Source organism: Henckelia pumila, chromosome 3 (assembly GCF_033568475.1).
Source record: "Henckelia pumila isolate YLH828 chromosome 3, ASM3356847v2, whole genome shotgun sequence".
Classification (NCBI taxonomy): Eukaryota; Viridiplantae; Streptophyta; class Magnoliopsida; order Lamiales; family Gesneriaceae; genus Henckelia; species Henckelia pumila.
The window spans coordinates 91,400,407-91,416,187 of NC_133122.1; the positions used below are offsets into that span (position 1 = coordinate 91,400,407).

At 39.4% G+C, this 15,781-nt stretch overlaps 2 protein-coding genes and 1 non-coding gene across 3 annotated transcripts; 1 reads left to right on the forward strand and 2 right to left on the reverse strand.

Annotated features, from left to right (window-relative positions):
• Nucleotides 1-9,711: 9,711 nt before the first annotated feature.
• Nucleotides 9,712-12,952, reverse strand: LOC140889215 (uncharacterized). The gene is made up of 9 exons (XM_073296924.1): nt 12,796-12,952; nt 12,572-12,636; nt 12,293-12,502; nt 11,971-12,175; nt 11,655-11,800; nt 11,299-11,544; nt 10,718-11,086; nt 9,986-10,317; nt 9,712-9,937 (listed from the first exon to the last, which is right to left on the reverse strand). The coding sequence occupies exons 1-9, from the start codon at nt 12,950-12,952 to the stop codon at nt 9,712-9,714; spliced, it is 1,956 nt and encodes a 651-aa protein (XP_073153025.1).
• Nucleotides 12,953-13,034: 82 nt separating this feature from the next.
• LOC140889216 (uncharacterized) lies at nt 13,035-13,547 on the reverse strand. Its single transcript, XM_073296925.1, has one exon. The coding sequence runs from the start codon at nt 13,545-13,547 to the stop codon at nt 13,035-13,037; it is 513 nt and encodes a 170-aa protein (XP_073153026.1).
• LOC140894152 (small nucleolar RNA R71) lies at nt 13,186-13,292 on the forward strand. Its single transcript, XR_012153699.1, has one exon. It is a non-coding gene; the product is annotated as a small nucleolar RNA R71 (small nucleolar RNA).
• Nucleotides 13,548-15,781: the final 2,234 nt, after the last annotated feature.

Here is a 15,781-nt window from a genome sequence, read left to right on the forward strand (position 1 = left end):
TGACTACACCGCCTCAAAGAGATCCCAATGGAAAGGGCAACCATCAAGACCCTCTCTGGTAGACACCAAATTTTTTCCTTTGGGGATGCTAGCTATAATGAGGATTTCAAGCTGGTACATCGAAAAAGGGGAAAAGTGTAGTGACCCGTATCCGTGATTAACGATTAATGAGTAATTAATCATGTAATCATGTTTGGGTTAAGTAAAACATGATTAAGGAAATTCTAGGAGGATTAGCGGAGCTCAAAAATGGATCCAGGACACTCGAAATTGGTTTAGAGAGTTCCAAGACTCGAGTGGGATCGGAAGCAACGATCTAGGATCGGAGCGTCTGATCGACGATCGGAACATCCGATCAAGAACGGAGCTTCCGATGGCTGTCGGTGACAGGTGTGTGGTTGCATGTGGACTGAATTGACACGTGGCAAACGGATCGTCCGATCGTGGAACGGAGCTTCCGATCTGCCGGAACGGAGCTTCCGATCGACGTCTATAAATATAGGGTCCGAGCTCCTCATTTCTTGCCAATTCCGAATTCCTCTTCTTCGCCCTAGTAGCTCTATTTTGGGCTTTGGGTACTCTTATTTTAGATTTGGAGTAGGAAATATATTTTAGTATAGTCAGACAGTGTCTGAAATAGTAGCGGGGCAGTGCTCGTGTAGCGGAGCAGTGCTCGAAGCTGTGGAGCTGCAGTAGGGGTGTGCCCCTAGTTGCGGGATAGTCTCCATCAGTGGGCTGACGACGGACACAGGTATAGCTATGGTCTCCTTAAATTATTTAGGAGTATGCAATAGCTTAGTTAAGGCTTTTAGAGCTTATTGAATGATGCATGGATATTTGCATTGTAGAGTTGATGATTAGTTGGAACCTAGAGTGGGACTGCTAGGATTTGCCTGTAGTAAGGTACGTAAGTACTGACTGAGATGGCCAATATGATATATATTATATGTGTTGCATGAGTATGTGCTATATGTTTTACCATGTTTTACGGCTTTATCACATGCATATGTTTTTACGGAGACTGCATCGGGATGATGTGAGTCATGACAGTTTCCATCAGTCGAGGCGATTCTTCCTGAGGATTCGTGTCTTGGGAATATACGAGTACCACGCGGAGTCGCTCTCTAGCCCGGTACTGTGTATTCCAGGCGCCCAAAGAAAGTGATTTAACCCTGAATTTTGAAGTCACTTATGTGTTGCATATAAAATATATATCATTGCTTTCGTATTGAGCTTAGAGCTCACGTCCAGTGTTTCTGTATGTCTGGACACCCCATTCGACGGGGCAGTTGTAGGTGCATGGTTGGGCACCAGGAGCTTGGAGTAGCCAGTGACCAGTGAAGACATCAGGATTTAGCTGAAGGTTTTGCCTTTAGGGTTATTTATTTCGATTGGGTTGTATAATCGAATTTATTTATCCGGTTGTATTCTGCCGGTCTGTTTTAACTTAAGTCTTCCGCAGCGATTTATTTAATGCATGTTTAATTATGCTCCTAAACTCTGATTAGGTAGTGGATCCGGGCTGGGTCGCTACATTCATTGGTATCAGAGCATATACATGCAAGAGACTTGGGATATAGTACTAATACTTTGGGTTATCCTTGTAGGATTGGTGAGACCTAAGGATAATTTTCTTCATTGCCAAGGTCTGCGGCAGGAGTTTTCATTATAAGGAAGGCAACAGTGATGAGAACACCGGTAGTAGCATGAATATGCTGACTACAGTTCATCATTTGATGCATTGGGATGCTGATCGAAGAACATATGGATTCCAGCAGGAAAAGACTGGGAGAGAAGAAAGAGAATATCACGTCAGATATCTCTGAGGGCTTTTTGGAACGAATGGTGTGTAATAACCCATGTGGTTCGAGTCAGAAGAGATTCTCCACTCGTAGTTGGAGAGATTGTCATTTAAACTCATGCAGAACATGGTTTTGCTGGTGTGCGTGTATCGATGCTTTTGGTACGCGTACGGGAAACTTCATGTTCAAAAGAATGATTTAGTTACAAGAAGAAAGCTGACGGTAGATCGTGAGCATAAGAGGTCGATTGACATGCACTGACGCAGAGCATAGCTGGTTAGCTAACACGTTCCATTTCTCCGGAGTTCTTTGCGGGAGGACATGTAGAGAGACTTGGACGGGAGTATGCCTGTATCGATGCGTGTGTCAATTAGAAGCTTCATGCTCAAGGAACGAAGACTAGTACGATGATTTAAATACTGTATTGTTGTAGTTGTAAACAGTGTTTCAGTTGTAATAAATCATTAGACTCGGTTGTATCATTCAAGTTATTGATTGTACATTTTGTATTTTTGGAATACTGTAATTGTATTACATAGGGATTGTAATCAAGAAATTGTACATTACTTGAACAATGATACATGTTTTATTAATCTAGCAATTCGTGGATGATTGCGTGTTTTTGCTAAGTTTAGCATTTATCCTAGTTGATTAGTGTTCAACTGTGGTGACTCATGGGATTTGAGTAGGGCCAATGGTGATTGTTGACTTGCGGTTAGTCTAGGTGTTTTCCTAGGATTGACCTAGTTAGTCAGTGGACTAAGATAGTGCCAGAGATGGGTGGACTCATCTAGAGGCATTAGGCATATTGTTCGGTTTAGAACATTTGGGCTTTGTTCTAGATTGTTTCTTTGAACAGTAGGTTGTCTGACCTTCGTTAGATTGAGACTTGTGATAATGGGTTTTCATCAGGATGCCAGGTCCAATATATATCAAGAGTTGTGGACTATGATCATGACTAGACGTGATGGGGCGCGACCCTATGCCAGTGTTACTCTGGGAGTCTTTGCACTTCAGAGGATTACTTGGGAGCCTTTTGTGCTTCAGGAGATGGCGGTGGGAAGGCTACTCAGTCTAGGGATTTGGCAGTAGTCACAACAGGGTATGACCTTGGATTAGATATCACAGGTTTGATATTGATGGTTTGATATCGTCTGATGTGTCAGAGATATCAGTGATAGTGTTCTGCTGTGGGAACCAGTCTTGGAGGGATTTCCTTGACAAGTGTGTGCTCTGAGCAGATAGATTTAATTTTTGACCGGTCATTACTGCTAGACGTGTGGATCTAGTAGGTGGATGGAATTCTACCAACAATGACTTGTGGTTGTCATCAGAGTTGTGGATAAAGTTTCCTTGAGATAGGAATTATCCGAGATCCAGGATGGGATGCAGTTTCGAGACTTCGACTCAAATACAAGAATTACTTCATGATGATTGATTTCATCAAGTGTCGGATCATATGATAAGTATTGTACAAGGATTACTGAGATCTGAGGGAAGCATGTCCTATACCCGTGAAGCCTTGGTGGTTGTCCAGGTGGGTTATCGAGGTAAGCTACCCTAAGTCTTGAATTTTCGTACAGTCTTAGCAAGGGATCTGATCCGGAGCATGTTCGAAGATTGTGAAGATATTTGGTATTCGTTAGTTATGCTTCTTGGACTTGACGAATCGTGATGTTCATCTTGAAAGAACGAGGCAAGAATAATGAGTCCAGTGATTGTGCCAAGAACTGTCTGATATTGCGGAGTTTGAGCGTAGGATTTTCCCTGAGATGGAAATGGTCTAAGCTGATAAGATCGCGAGAAGATCTTGAACTTGGTTTTTCTTGATGATCATCTCGAGTGAACAAGACAAACGAGTAGTAGTGCTGAGACGGCACAGGATTTGTGCCAATGACTACTAGTGGTTAATGATTAACTTTGTCAGAGTTAGATTGATTAAGTCAGTGTACGAGATAGCTGTCAGTAATAAGACACGAGATTGTGTCATTAGATTACTAATATCTATGTTTCGGTTACCAAGCGCGGGTTTGTTGTAACCAGAGAGTTTTTGTGTAATTTGGAATAGTAGACTTGGATCAGTCGAGTCAAGAGTAATTGATCGAGCCACTTAGGTGTTGACGATCAGTGGTTATCTGATTTGATAAGTGTGAGTATCAATCAACAAATCGACGAGGTCGATGAGTAAGTCCAATCAGCGATGAATTGGATGTAGCAATTGAGAAATGCTTAAGAGATGAGTACTTGGTACAGTATCGGAGCAGGTGGTGCTTTGAAATCTCTAGGTGGCCGGAGATGAATTCACCAAAGAGTTTAAATTGACTTGAAGGGTCAAGTTAAGGGTTAACTTGACAGGAGACACAAGTGAAGGAATTGGTAACTTCCAGGATAGTGCTTTTGTGATGATGTCTTAAATGTACCATTGGAGTTTGGGATCCAACGAGGATTGGATACTCATATGGACATCAGTTGTATGATCGCGAGGTGTGACATTAGCTGGGAATTAGTTCTCGAGATCCAGAAGGGGGTGTAACTAATTTTTAGCATATGGTGCGTAAGATTATTGAGATGATCGAAGCAGTCGTTGATCGACTTAGTGGTCAACAAGATTGTTGTGGGAATTGAAGACTTCGCAATACAGCGATGCAGCGACTTTGTTCTTTCAAGTTAGTAAGTCACATTCGTGCAGACTGTTTGTCGAAGATATTACGTTGCAGCAGTAGACAATAGTCGGAGGTGTTATATGTGACACACTACTCTAAGCACAAGTGTTTCCCAGGATCGGCTAGGGAATCGACGAATTAGTCTTTTCATTTGCTGAGACTGATGTGTTCAGCAAGGGAAGCTATTTGACTATTGAGAATCCGTTGGGATTTAGTCCCAGGATCAGTGTGATTAACCTTGGGAGGTTGGTATGCGATGATGGTATCATCAAAGACTCCGAGTTGAGTTATACCAGGCACTTACAACTGTCGAGTTTCGAGACGGTATAAGAAGCGTTTCCATATGTCTGTGTACTGTGGAATGTCCCAGTCGAGCATATTGGTGGGAGCTTGCCTTAGTCTTGATTTGTATACAGTGATTGCGAGTATGTATAACTGTCGGGGGATGTCCATCGATGGAATTCATGGGTGAATAACCTATGATTCAGATGATGTTAATCATTAGAGGCTAGAAATGACGTAGCGTCATTATTGGTGAGTGATGATGTTTTCATCATAGCAGGGTGCTGAGGTATACTAAGAAACATGAACGGTGATTGGTATTAGACTGGATAGTTCCCAGTGTTGCCCTTGGGAAGCTGTTTTGCTTCGGTGAGGCATGGGGAGGATAATCAATCTATGAAATCATGTTAAGAAGTTATATTGCAATATAACCCTGTGTCATTTAGATTCTCTTGAAGAGGATTAGAGCTTTGTTGTGTTAGCACAGTGTTGAGATTAGTGTTTCCTCACTAAAGGTGTTGGGCACTGAGGACTTTTTGTGACCAGTGGATTGTTGTATGCTTCGTGATCAGTAAGATCGTGATTGTGACGAAGGACGTATCAGTGCTGTGGCACGTTAGTGTCAAGCGAGGTTAATTGTCATCAAGTAATGCAGTGGTTTCCAACTCGGAGAATGCTATTGTGATTTAGCATTTATGCAGTTTGCATATAATTCGACAAGAGTCTGAGTATGTCGGAAGCTATTTCGACCAGGCACTCAAGCAAGGGTCTTTTACATGTTCTCGAGGTTTCACCTTAGATTTCGAGGACGAAATCTTTTAAGGGGGGGAGAATGTAGTGACCCGTATCCATGATTAACGATTAATGAGTAATTAATCATGTAATCATGTTTGAGTTAAGTAAAACATGGTTAAGGAAATTCTAGGAGGATTAACGGAGCCCAAAAATGGATCCAGGACACTCGAAATTGGTTTAGAGGGTTCCAAGACTCGAGTGGGATCGGAAGCAACGATCTAGGATCGGAGCGTCCGATCGACGATCGGAACGTCCGATCAAGAACGGAGCTTCCGATGGCTGTCGGTGACAGGTGTGTGGTTGCATGTGGACCGAATTGACACGTGGCAAACGGAGCGTCCGATCGGGGAACGGAGCTTCCAATCTGCCGAAACGGAACATCCGATCGAGGAATGGAGCTTCCGATCGACGTCTATAAATATAGGGTCCGAGCTCCTCATTTCTTGCCAATTCCGAATTCCTCTCCTTCGCCCTAGTAGCTCTATTTTGGGCTTTGGGTACTCTTATTTTAGAGTTGGAGTAGGAAATATATTTTAGTATAGTCAGACAGTGTCTGACATAGTAGCGGGGTAGTGCTCGTGTAGCGGAGCAGTGCTCGAAGCTGTGGAGCTGCAGTAGGGGTGTGCCCCTAGTAGCGGGATAGTCGCCATCAGTGGGCTGACGACGGATGCAGGTATAGCTATGGTCTCCTTAAATTATTTAGGAGTATGCAATAGATTAGTTAAGGCTTTTAGAGCTTATTGAATGATGCATGGATATTTGCATTGTAGAGTTGATGATAGGCTTGGAACCTAGAGTGGGACTGCTAGGATTTGCCTGTAGTAAGGTACGTAAGTACTGACTGAGATGACCAGCATGATATATATTATATGTGTTGCATGAGTATGTGCTATATGTTTTACCATGTTTTACGGCTTTAGCACATGCATATGTTTTTACGGAGACTGCATCGGGATGATGTGAGTCATGACAGTTTCCATCAGTCGAGGCGATTCTTCCTGAGGATTCGTGTCTTGGGAATATACGAGTACCATGCGGAGTCGCTCTCTAGCCCGGTACTGTGTATTCCAGGCGCCCAGAGAAAGTGATTTAACCCTGATTTTTGAAGTCACTTATGTGTTGCATATAAAATATATATCATTGCTTTCGTATTGAGCTTAGAGCTCACGTCCAGTGTTTCTGTATGTCTGGACACCCCATTCGATGGGGCAGTTGTAGGTGCATGGTTGGGCACCAGGAGCTTGGAGTAGCCAGTGACCAGTGAAGACAGCAGGATTTAGCTGAAGGTTTTGCCTTTAGGGTTATTTATTTCGATTGGTTTGTATAATCGAATTTATTTATCCGGTTGTATTCTGCCGGTCTGTTTTAACTTAAGTCTTCCGCAGCGATTTATTTAATGCATGTTTAATTATGCTCCTAAACTCTGATTAGGTAGTGGATCCGGGCTGAGTTGCTACAAAAAGCCACTGCCATGGAACCATCTGTTCCAACTATCCCAATTCCGTTTGAAACAAAAGAACCATCAAAGAAAGATTCCTCTTCTACTGATGATTCATTAGAGTCAGTGACTCCATCTGCTGCTGATGTCAAGGAAGATGCATCTGCATCTGTGCCTGTTATTGAGGAGACCCCCACGGTTGAGCCTCTTGTGTTTTGAGATGAAGAGGAAATATCAATAGCCCAGTTCATGGCTAAAATAAAGAAATCAAAGGGTAAAAAAGCAGCAGTGCCTGCTATTGAATTTGATGAAGATCCAAACAAGGAGATGCTTAAGGAGTTTGCTGATAACCGTCCTCATCCCTCTGATAGTTCCAGCACTGACTCTAGTGAAGACTCAGATGCCGAGAAAGAATTGGAAGATGAGTCTGATTCTGATGACTCTGGTGAAGATAATGAGGATGCTGAGGAAGGTGTTGCCAACACCCTGGACAACACCTTGGGTGAAGAATATCGGGTAAATTCTTCTTGCTCCTCTGCTTTTTATTCCAAGGAAATAGTAGATTGCTGGGTCAAGTATGCTGATTGTGATTTCCTGAATGAGCACAAAATTGATTTGGAGAGCTATGGAGCTTAGAATATGGTTTGATTCTTTGAGGTAAGAAATTTACTTGCAATAGTCACAAATGCCGGACCATATTGCAGAGAACTCGTGCGGGAGTTTTATTGCAACCTTACTGAAGCCGTGAAGGATCCAAGGTACATGAAATATGGGAAAGTGTATGTGCGAAGACAACTCTTCTCCTTCAGTCCTGCTGTGATAAATGGATTTTTTTCATACTCCGGCTAGTCATGATGATGCTCTACCTACTTTGGATGAAATGACCTTTGTTATTACAGGTGATAAAGTCATTGTGTTTCCAGCTCATCCTAAAAAATTGCCAGCTGCCAAGCTCACTTCCATGTACTTTGTTCTGCACAAGACTTCGGTGAAGACGTGGACTCCTTCTGGAAATTCCACTGTTGTCACTAAGCATCGGGCTCTAGTCTTGTATGCCATTGGAACAGGAGTAAGTTTCAACTATAGCCGACTTGTGTTTGAAATGGTCATGGCTTTTTCAGAATGCGCACAAGCAACTTTGAAGCTGCCTTATCCATCCCTAATCTATTCCATGCTGATGTCTCAAGAGATTGAAAAGGATGATGATGAGGTTCTTATTGAACCAGGAGAGCTGCTGAAGATTGCACCTGCTTTGCTGCGAGACAACATAAAGATAGAACTACCTTGGTCTGAATCAGGTGTTGCTGCAGGTGTTGTGGCAGATGTTGCCAACACCTCCTCTGCCACTGCAATTTTTGTACCTCCCTCTGCTGCTCAAACCATGGATTCAGCTTTTATTCAAGCACAAATACTGCATGCTGAGAAAAATCACATAGGCTAAGGCTGATCTAGCCTATTATGAAGGGTTGAAGACTCACTATGAGTCTCTATTACGAGGAGCCGACCCTTCTGAACAAAAAGGGGGAGAAGAAAGTGAAGAATCTGAAGCTGATAGTGATGGCTCATCTGAGAGCAATCAATTCTAGATTAGCTTTAATTAGTTGGTTTAGTTTAATTTGTTTCTTGATTTGATGTTTTTGTTTTGTTGTTGCTGATAAGTGTTCGTGCTATGATCTTAATCAAAACTGCCCTTTGTGATTAAGTTCTGAGATGATGTTTGTTTCTATTTTTACTTATGCCTATTGTTCTAGAGTGTTGTAGCTAGATGTTGCCAACATCTCATGACAACACCTCTGCTTACACTTAGGGGGAGAACCTAGTTTAGTATTCTGGGGGAGTTTTGATTAAGGGGGAGTTAAGTTGATTTGTTTTTGAATAAAATATGTTTTGTTCAGAAAGACAAAAAGAGGGAGATTGAAAGGAATATTTTATTCCTAAAATTTCTCAATTTTTGAAAAAGATTTTATTAAATATTTTTTGCCTTTCTTGGACATGAAGTAACTTTTATATAAGTTATTTATTTCCTTAGGTAAGTTGATTTGAGATATTGTTAAGCCTATTATAATACTTATCATATCTAAAGTATATCTTTCTTTATTTGTGTAAATTTGATATGATCAAATCAAAAGAATCCTACACCTACAAAAAAACATGTTGAAGAAGGATTCTTGTGCTCTTTAAGGAGATGGACGTGGAATAAGGGAAGGGACCGAAAAACAAAGAGATCGATAAATAGAGATTTTCTTAATAGCTTCACGTACGTACTTGGAGAGAATAACTGAAGATCTTCTGAAGCTTGCATCGGTCGTGATTGCTTAAAGCCTTGCAGAACACTTGAAGATCATTGATTGAGAAGTGTGTTGCTCACGTGTTTTGGCTTCAAGGATTTTTCTACTTGTCTCTTTTTATTCTATCTTGCATAGAATTATTTAGGAGAACATTTATTCGTTTATTTACTCACATTCTTGAGAAAATTGATTTTTACAATAATCACTAGTTTTAAGGTTTGTAAAACTCTTTGAATTATTTTATAGTGAAAATTTTGCCCTAAGGCGCTGCAAGAGTATTTTATACTCTTGCTCAATAATCTGAGTCTATTTATTTGGTTGCTTGTTTATTTTATTCACGCTTAAATAATATTCTGATGCAAATTACTCAAGGTGTTATTGAAGGTGTTGTCAACACCTTGTGACAACACCTCAAACTGTTTATGTGAAACCCCTATTTCCTTTCAGACATCATGGTAAAATTTCTTCCTTTGGTGATGATTAAGATCTTGAGGCAAAACACCACAAGAAAGAAAATTAGCAAAATCGGCAAACCAAGGTAGTTTAGCATTTACCTCAAAAAGATGTTCATCAGGAAATTGTTCCTTGATGATTTCATATTCGGCTTTTCTTTTCAACTCCGAACAAGACAGATGATCCGCCACTAAATTTTCGCTTCTTTTCTTGTCTCTAATTTCAAAGTTAAACTCTTGTAATAAGAGTATTCACCGAATCAACCTTGGCTTGGCATCCTTCTTGGAAAAAAGATAACGAATTGCTGCATGGTCAGTATAAACAATTACTTTTGAGCCAATTAGATATGACCTGAATTTATCAAATGATAACACCACAACCAACATCTCTTTTTCAGTAGTAGTGTAATTTTGTTGGGCTCCATCAAGAGTGCGGCTGACGTAGTAAATTGCCCGAAACACCTTATCTCTTATTTGCCCCAAAACTCCTCTCACAGCATAATCACTTGCATCACACATCACTTCAAACGGCTCTTTCCAGTCAGGCACAATCATAATAGGCGCAGAAATTAATGCTTTCTTGATTTTTGTAAACAACTGCAAACACGCATCATCAAAATAAAATATTTATCTTTTTTCTAATAAATTACATTAGGGCTTAGTAATTTTAGAAAATTCTCTAATAAAGCGACGATAGAACCCGGCGTGTCCCAAAAAGCTTCTAATGGCTTTAATATTATTTGGTGATGGAAGCTTTTCAATCGCAACCACTTTTGCTCGATCCACCTCAAGCCCTTTAGATGACACTTTATGTCCAAGTACTATGCCCTCTTGAACCAGAAGTGGTATTTTTTACAATTAAGTACTAGATTATTTTCTTGGCAGCGCTGCAAAACAAGGGTCAGATTGTGAAAACAATGATCAAAAGAAGACCCAATCACAGAAAAATCATCCATAAAAATTTCTATAACTTCCTCCACCATGTCGAAAAAATTGCCATCATGCACCGCTGAAAATTAGCCGGTGCATTACACAAACCAAATGGCATTCTCCTAAAAGCATAAGTACCATAGGGACATGTGAAAGTTATTTTCTCTTGATCGTCTGGCGCTATAGCAATTTGATTGTAACCAGAATAGCCATCTAAAAAGCAGTAATGTTGGTAACCAGCCAACCGGTCAAGCATTTGATCAATAAAAGGAAGAGAAAAATGATCTTTTATAGTAGCTTTATTCAACCTTTTATAATCAATGCAAACTCTCCAACAAGTGACAGCACAAGTCGAGATCAACTTGTTTTTCTCATTTTTTTTACCACAGTCATACCTCCATTTTTCGGCACAATCTATACTGGCGACACCCAAGAACTGCCAGATATAACATAAATAATACCAGCATTCAATAATTTAAAAACCTCAGCTTTTACCACTTCCTTCATCGCAAGATTTAACCTCCTTTGATGATCAACATATGGAATATATGACTCCTCCATTAAAATTTTATGGATGTAAATATTGGGACTAATTCCCTTGATATCAGAAATTGACCAACCCAAAACAGATTTAAATTTTCACAATACTCTTAACAATTTATCTTTTTCATCAGGAGTAAGAGAGGATGAAATAATTATCTGGTAAGTCAAATTATCTCCCAAAAATGCATAGCATAAATGACCTGACAAATCTTTCAAGTCAGGAGTAGAAACTGGTACCTCTTTGATGGACTCTTTAGGCAATTCTTCAATTTTTTCTTGGCCATTTTTTTCCTTTGGGAAACTTTCAAGAGCGAGAAATTGCTCTCTAAGTTCCCAATCATCACCATCAAACTGGGTTACAAAATTTATTAAGAACCTCGCCAATGCATCCTCCAACTCTATTCTGCACCAAAATTATTCTCATAAGAATTAAATAACTCAATGCAATGACAAGAATGTACCTCATCTTGGTATTTCATGGTTTTATAAATATTAAAGGTGACCGCTTCACCACAAACTCGTAGAGTTAATTCACTCTCTTGCACATCAATTAACGCTCTGCCAGTCGCCAAGAATGGTCTCCCCAAAATTAGAAGGACATCTTGATCTTATTCCATGTCAAGCACTACAAAGTCAGCAAAAAAAAATTTTTTATCTACTTTTACCAATGCATCTACAAAGTCAGAGAACGGTCAGCCAACTGTAGAGTAATTGTGGTCGGTTTCACCTCGCCAAGCTCCAAAGACCTGAAAATAGACAAAGACATTAAATTAATACTTGCATCTAAATCACATAATGCCCTATTAACAGTTGCACCACCAATAATACAAGGAATAGTAAAACTCTCTGGATCTTTCAATTTTTGTGGTAGTTTCTTTTGCACGATGGCACTGCACTCCTCGGTCAACTTCACCGTCTCAAATTCTTCAAGCTTTCTCTTTCTCTCCATCACATCCTTCATGAATTTTGCGTAGTGTGACATCTGCTCCAAATCATCAGTGAATGGAATATTTATATGAATTTTCTTGAAGATGTCAAGAAACTTAGAAAACTTCTCATCCAAATCTTTTTTCTCGAACCGCTGAGGATATAGCAGAACAGCTTTTGGCATAGACGGTTTCTCAGGCACAACTGCAGACTTTTTGGAATTATCACTGATAGATTTTTCAAACTCCACTACAATCTCTTCACCTTCTTCATCATCCACTACGTTCGGGTCCTCGACCCCAACTTCCTTACCACTTCTCAAAGTAACAGCCTTGCATTGCTCCCTTAGATTAACCTCAGTATTTCTAGGAAACGCCCCTCTCTACTGATTATTCAATTCATTCACCAGTTGAACAATTTGAGTTTCAAGATTTTTCATAGAGGCGCTCACATTGGTCAAGTGTGTTTCCATACTATCAAGCCTATTCTTATTCCTCTTAAATCTTGTGGATGACTCTGAAATAAAATTATGCACAAAATCTTCCAAAGATGGTTTACCCACACCATTCTGAGTATTGAACCCCGGTGGAGGATTGAACACATTCTTATTGTTTGCATAGGAAAAATTTTCATGATTTCACAAACTATGATGATATTGATTGGAAGCAAGATTACCTCGATAGTTTTTGTAATTTCTTCTGTTCACATATTGAGCTTGCTTCACACTCTCAAATCCATCAGCAGAATTTATGGCAGTCACCAAAGATGTCGTCTCAGTAGAAACTTGATTCCCTTTTGTCAGTCCAGCCAACTGTGTAAAAATAGTAGCCATCTGAGTAGTCAGGTCAGTGAACGCATCAAGCTCATGAATTTCAGCAAGCTAGCTTCCTTATCGCAGATCTCTCACTCGGCCATTAATATCTATTAATAGTCATTTGATCTAGCATCTCATAAGCCTCCGCAGGAAATTTAGAGAATATCAAACCTCCAGCAGCACCTTCCACATAAATCCTAGTTGGCCCATTCAAACCATTGTAGAATAATTCAATTTGTTCCCAATCTGGAAAATTATGGTTCGGACACTTCCTAAGAAATTCCTTGTAGCACTTCCAAACTTCATACAACAACTCATAATCTTGCTGTTTGAAGGTAATGATCTCAATTTTCAGTTGGGCAGACTTGGCAGGCGGAAAGTACTTAGCAAGAAATTTAGATGCCATGTCCTCCCATGTAGTGATGCTCCCAAGAGGTAATGACTGCAACCAACTATGAGAATTGTCCCTAAGAGAGAACGAGAACAATCGTAGTCTGATGGTGTCCTCAGTAACACCATGAATTTTCACTGTGTCATCAATCTCCATAAAAGTACGCAGATGCAGATTTGGATCTTCAGTGGGTGCACCCCTAAACTGATTTTGTTGCACCATCAGAGCTGGCTTCAATTAAAAATTATTTGCCGTGATATTTTGCCGAGCTATTCCAGAATAATGATTATTTATCATCGGCCTAAAATGATCTCTGATTGGAACCGAAACATTGTTTTCACCTCTTTCTCTTTTGCCTCTGTTTTCTTTATTTTCAGCCATTTGTTGCAACTCTTCTCTTCTAGCTTTTCTCAAGGCTTTAGCAGTTTTATCAATTTCTGGATCAAAGAGAAATGAGTCGTAGCTTGGGCTTTTCTGCATAAACTGCATCAACAAAAGAGAAAAATTTAAAATTAGAACCAATAAAATAAAATAAAATAAAATAAAATGCTCTAAATAAAAATTAAGACTAATTAGCACAATTTAATATAAATCAAATAAAATTCAATCCTCGGCAACGGCGCCAAAAACTTGTTGCGTGTTTTTCGCTCGCAAGCGTACGATGTCAAGTTTTAATACTGAAAATGAGTCCAAGTTTGTAATGCCCCGAAAAATACTCAACTAAATAATTATGAGAATTGGAATTAAATTTCTAAGTTTAATAAATTAGAGGACTGAAATTGAAGATTTAAAGATTTGGCAGGGACTAAATTGCAATTTTTGAAGTCCTAGGGACCAACTGCAATTTTGGCAATCATTGGTGATTAAACAAATGAAAAGAAAGTTGTCCCCTTGAATTATTTCTCCTTTCAGCAGAAGAACCGATAGGAGAGAAGATAAGAAGTTCCTCTATTGTTATTCATTCAAACTCCGATCCAAGAAAATCCAACCGTTAGAATTTTGATCCAAGCACGGTTTTGCGATCCTCGCAACAAGGGCTACGTTGCAGAAGAACCGATAGGAGAGAAGATAAGAAGTTCCTCCATTGTTATTCATTCAAACTCCGATCCAAGAAAATCCAACCGTTAGAATTTTGATCCAAGCACGGTTTTGCGATCCTCGCAACAAGGGCTACGTTTCTACGTAAGTATGATTAAATTCTACCAAGTTATAATTTTTGGGATATTTTTGGATTCGAGTTTTGATGGTATAAATATGTTCTTGAGATAATAGAGATGGTATATCCAAGACGGTTTGAGAAAATACCATCATTTGAACATGTTTTTTTATTTTTGAAGAATTTTCAAAATTTTTGGAATTTTTGGATGATGATTTTCGAAAATTAGAGATGATTTTGATGATGATATTGTGATGAAATTGTGATAATATTCATGTTGATAATTTTTGAAATACCAGATTTTTAGACGTTATGTCGTCGGGTTGAATGTTGAAGAAATTGTTGAATATTCGGCTTGACAAGAATTATAAGGAATGATTTGGAGAAATTTTTATGTCCATTTCATATTTTTGAATTGGAATTTATTGAATTGGAATCGCAAGAAATCGAATTTTTTAGAGTTTGATCAAGATTGAGATTGTTTATTGTTTGAAATGCGATTTTTGGATCGAACAAGAAATTGATATGAATTCCATATTGATGTAGCTTTCAAGACTTGAGAATTTCCGGACTTGTAATTGAGGTATGGATAGACAATGAAGAGCTTGGGATTGAATCTTCGAGAAGATTTGAGATTCTTGAGCCCAATAAAATCACACACTTATTTGCTATATTATTTGAATTATATGAATTGATTGAATAACATAAATTCATTCGCTGATTATCGGTATATTATTCATGCTAATGATTTGATATATGAGATGAGATGCTCAGATTGAGCAAAGATTTTGATATATTGAATTGCATCATCTCATTCATATTGAGCCAGAATTTTGTTCAGATTTGATTGCAGACTTGCCAAGATTGCATCGGACGTTTGAGTCTATATTTGAGTGTCATGGAATGTAGCGACCCATCCCGGATCCACTATCTAATCAGAGTTAAGAGCATAATTAAGCATGCATATCCGCTGGCAATCTCAGTCAGTACTTACGTACCTTTCTAAGGCAGTCCTAGTAGTCCCACTCTAGGTTCCAAGTCTATCATCAAGTCTACAATGCAAATACTCATGCATCATTCAATAAGCGCTAAAAGCCTTAACTAAGCTATTGCATACTCCTAAATAATTTAAGGAGAACATAGCTATACCTGAGTCCATCGTCAGCCCACTGATGGCGACTATCCCGCAACTAGGGCACTCCCCTGCTGCAAATCCACAGCCTCGAACACGGCTCTACGACACGAGCACTGCTCCGCTACTATGTCAGACACTGTCTGACTATACTAAAACAAATATCTT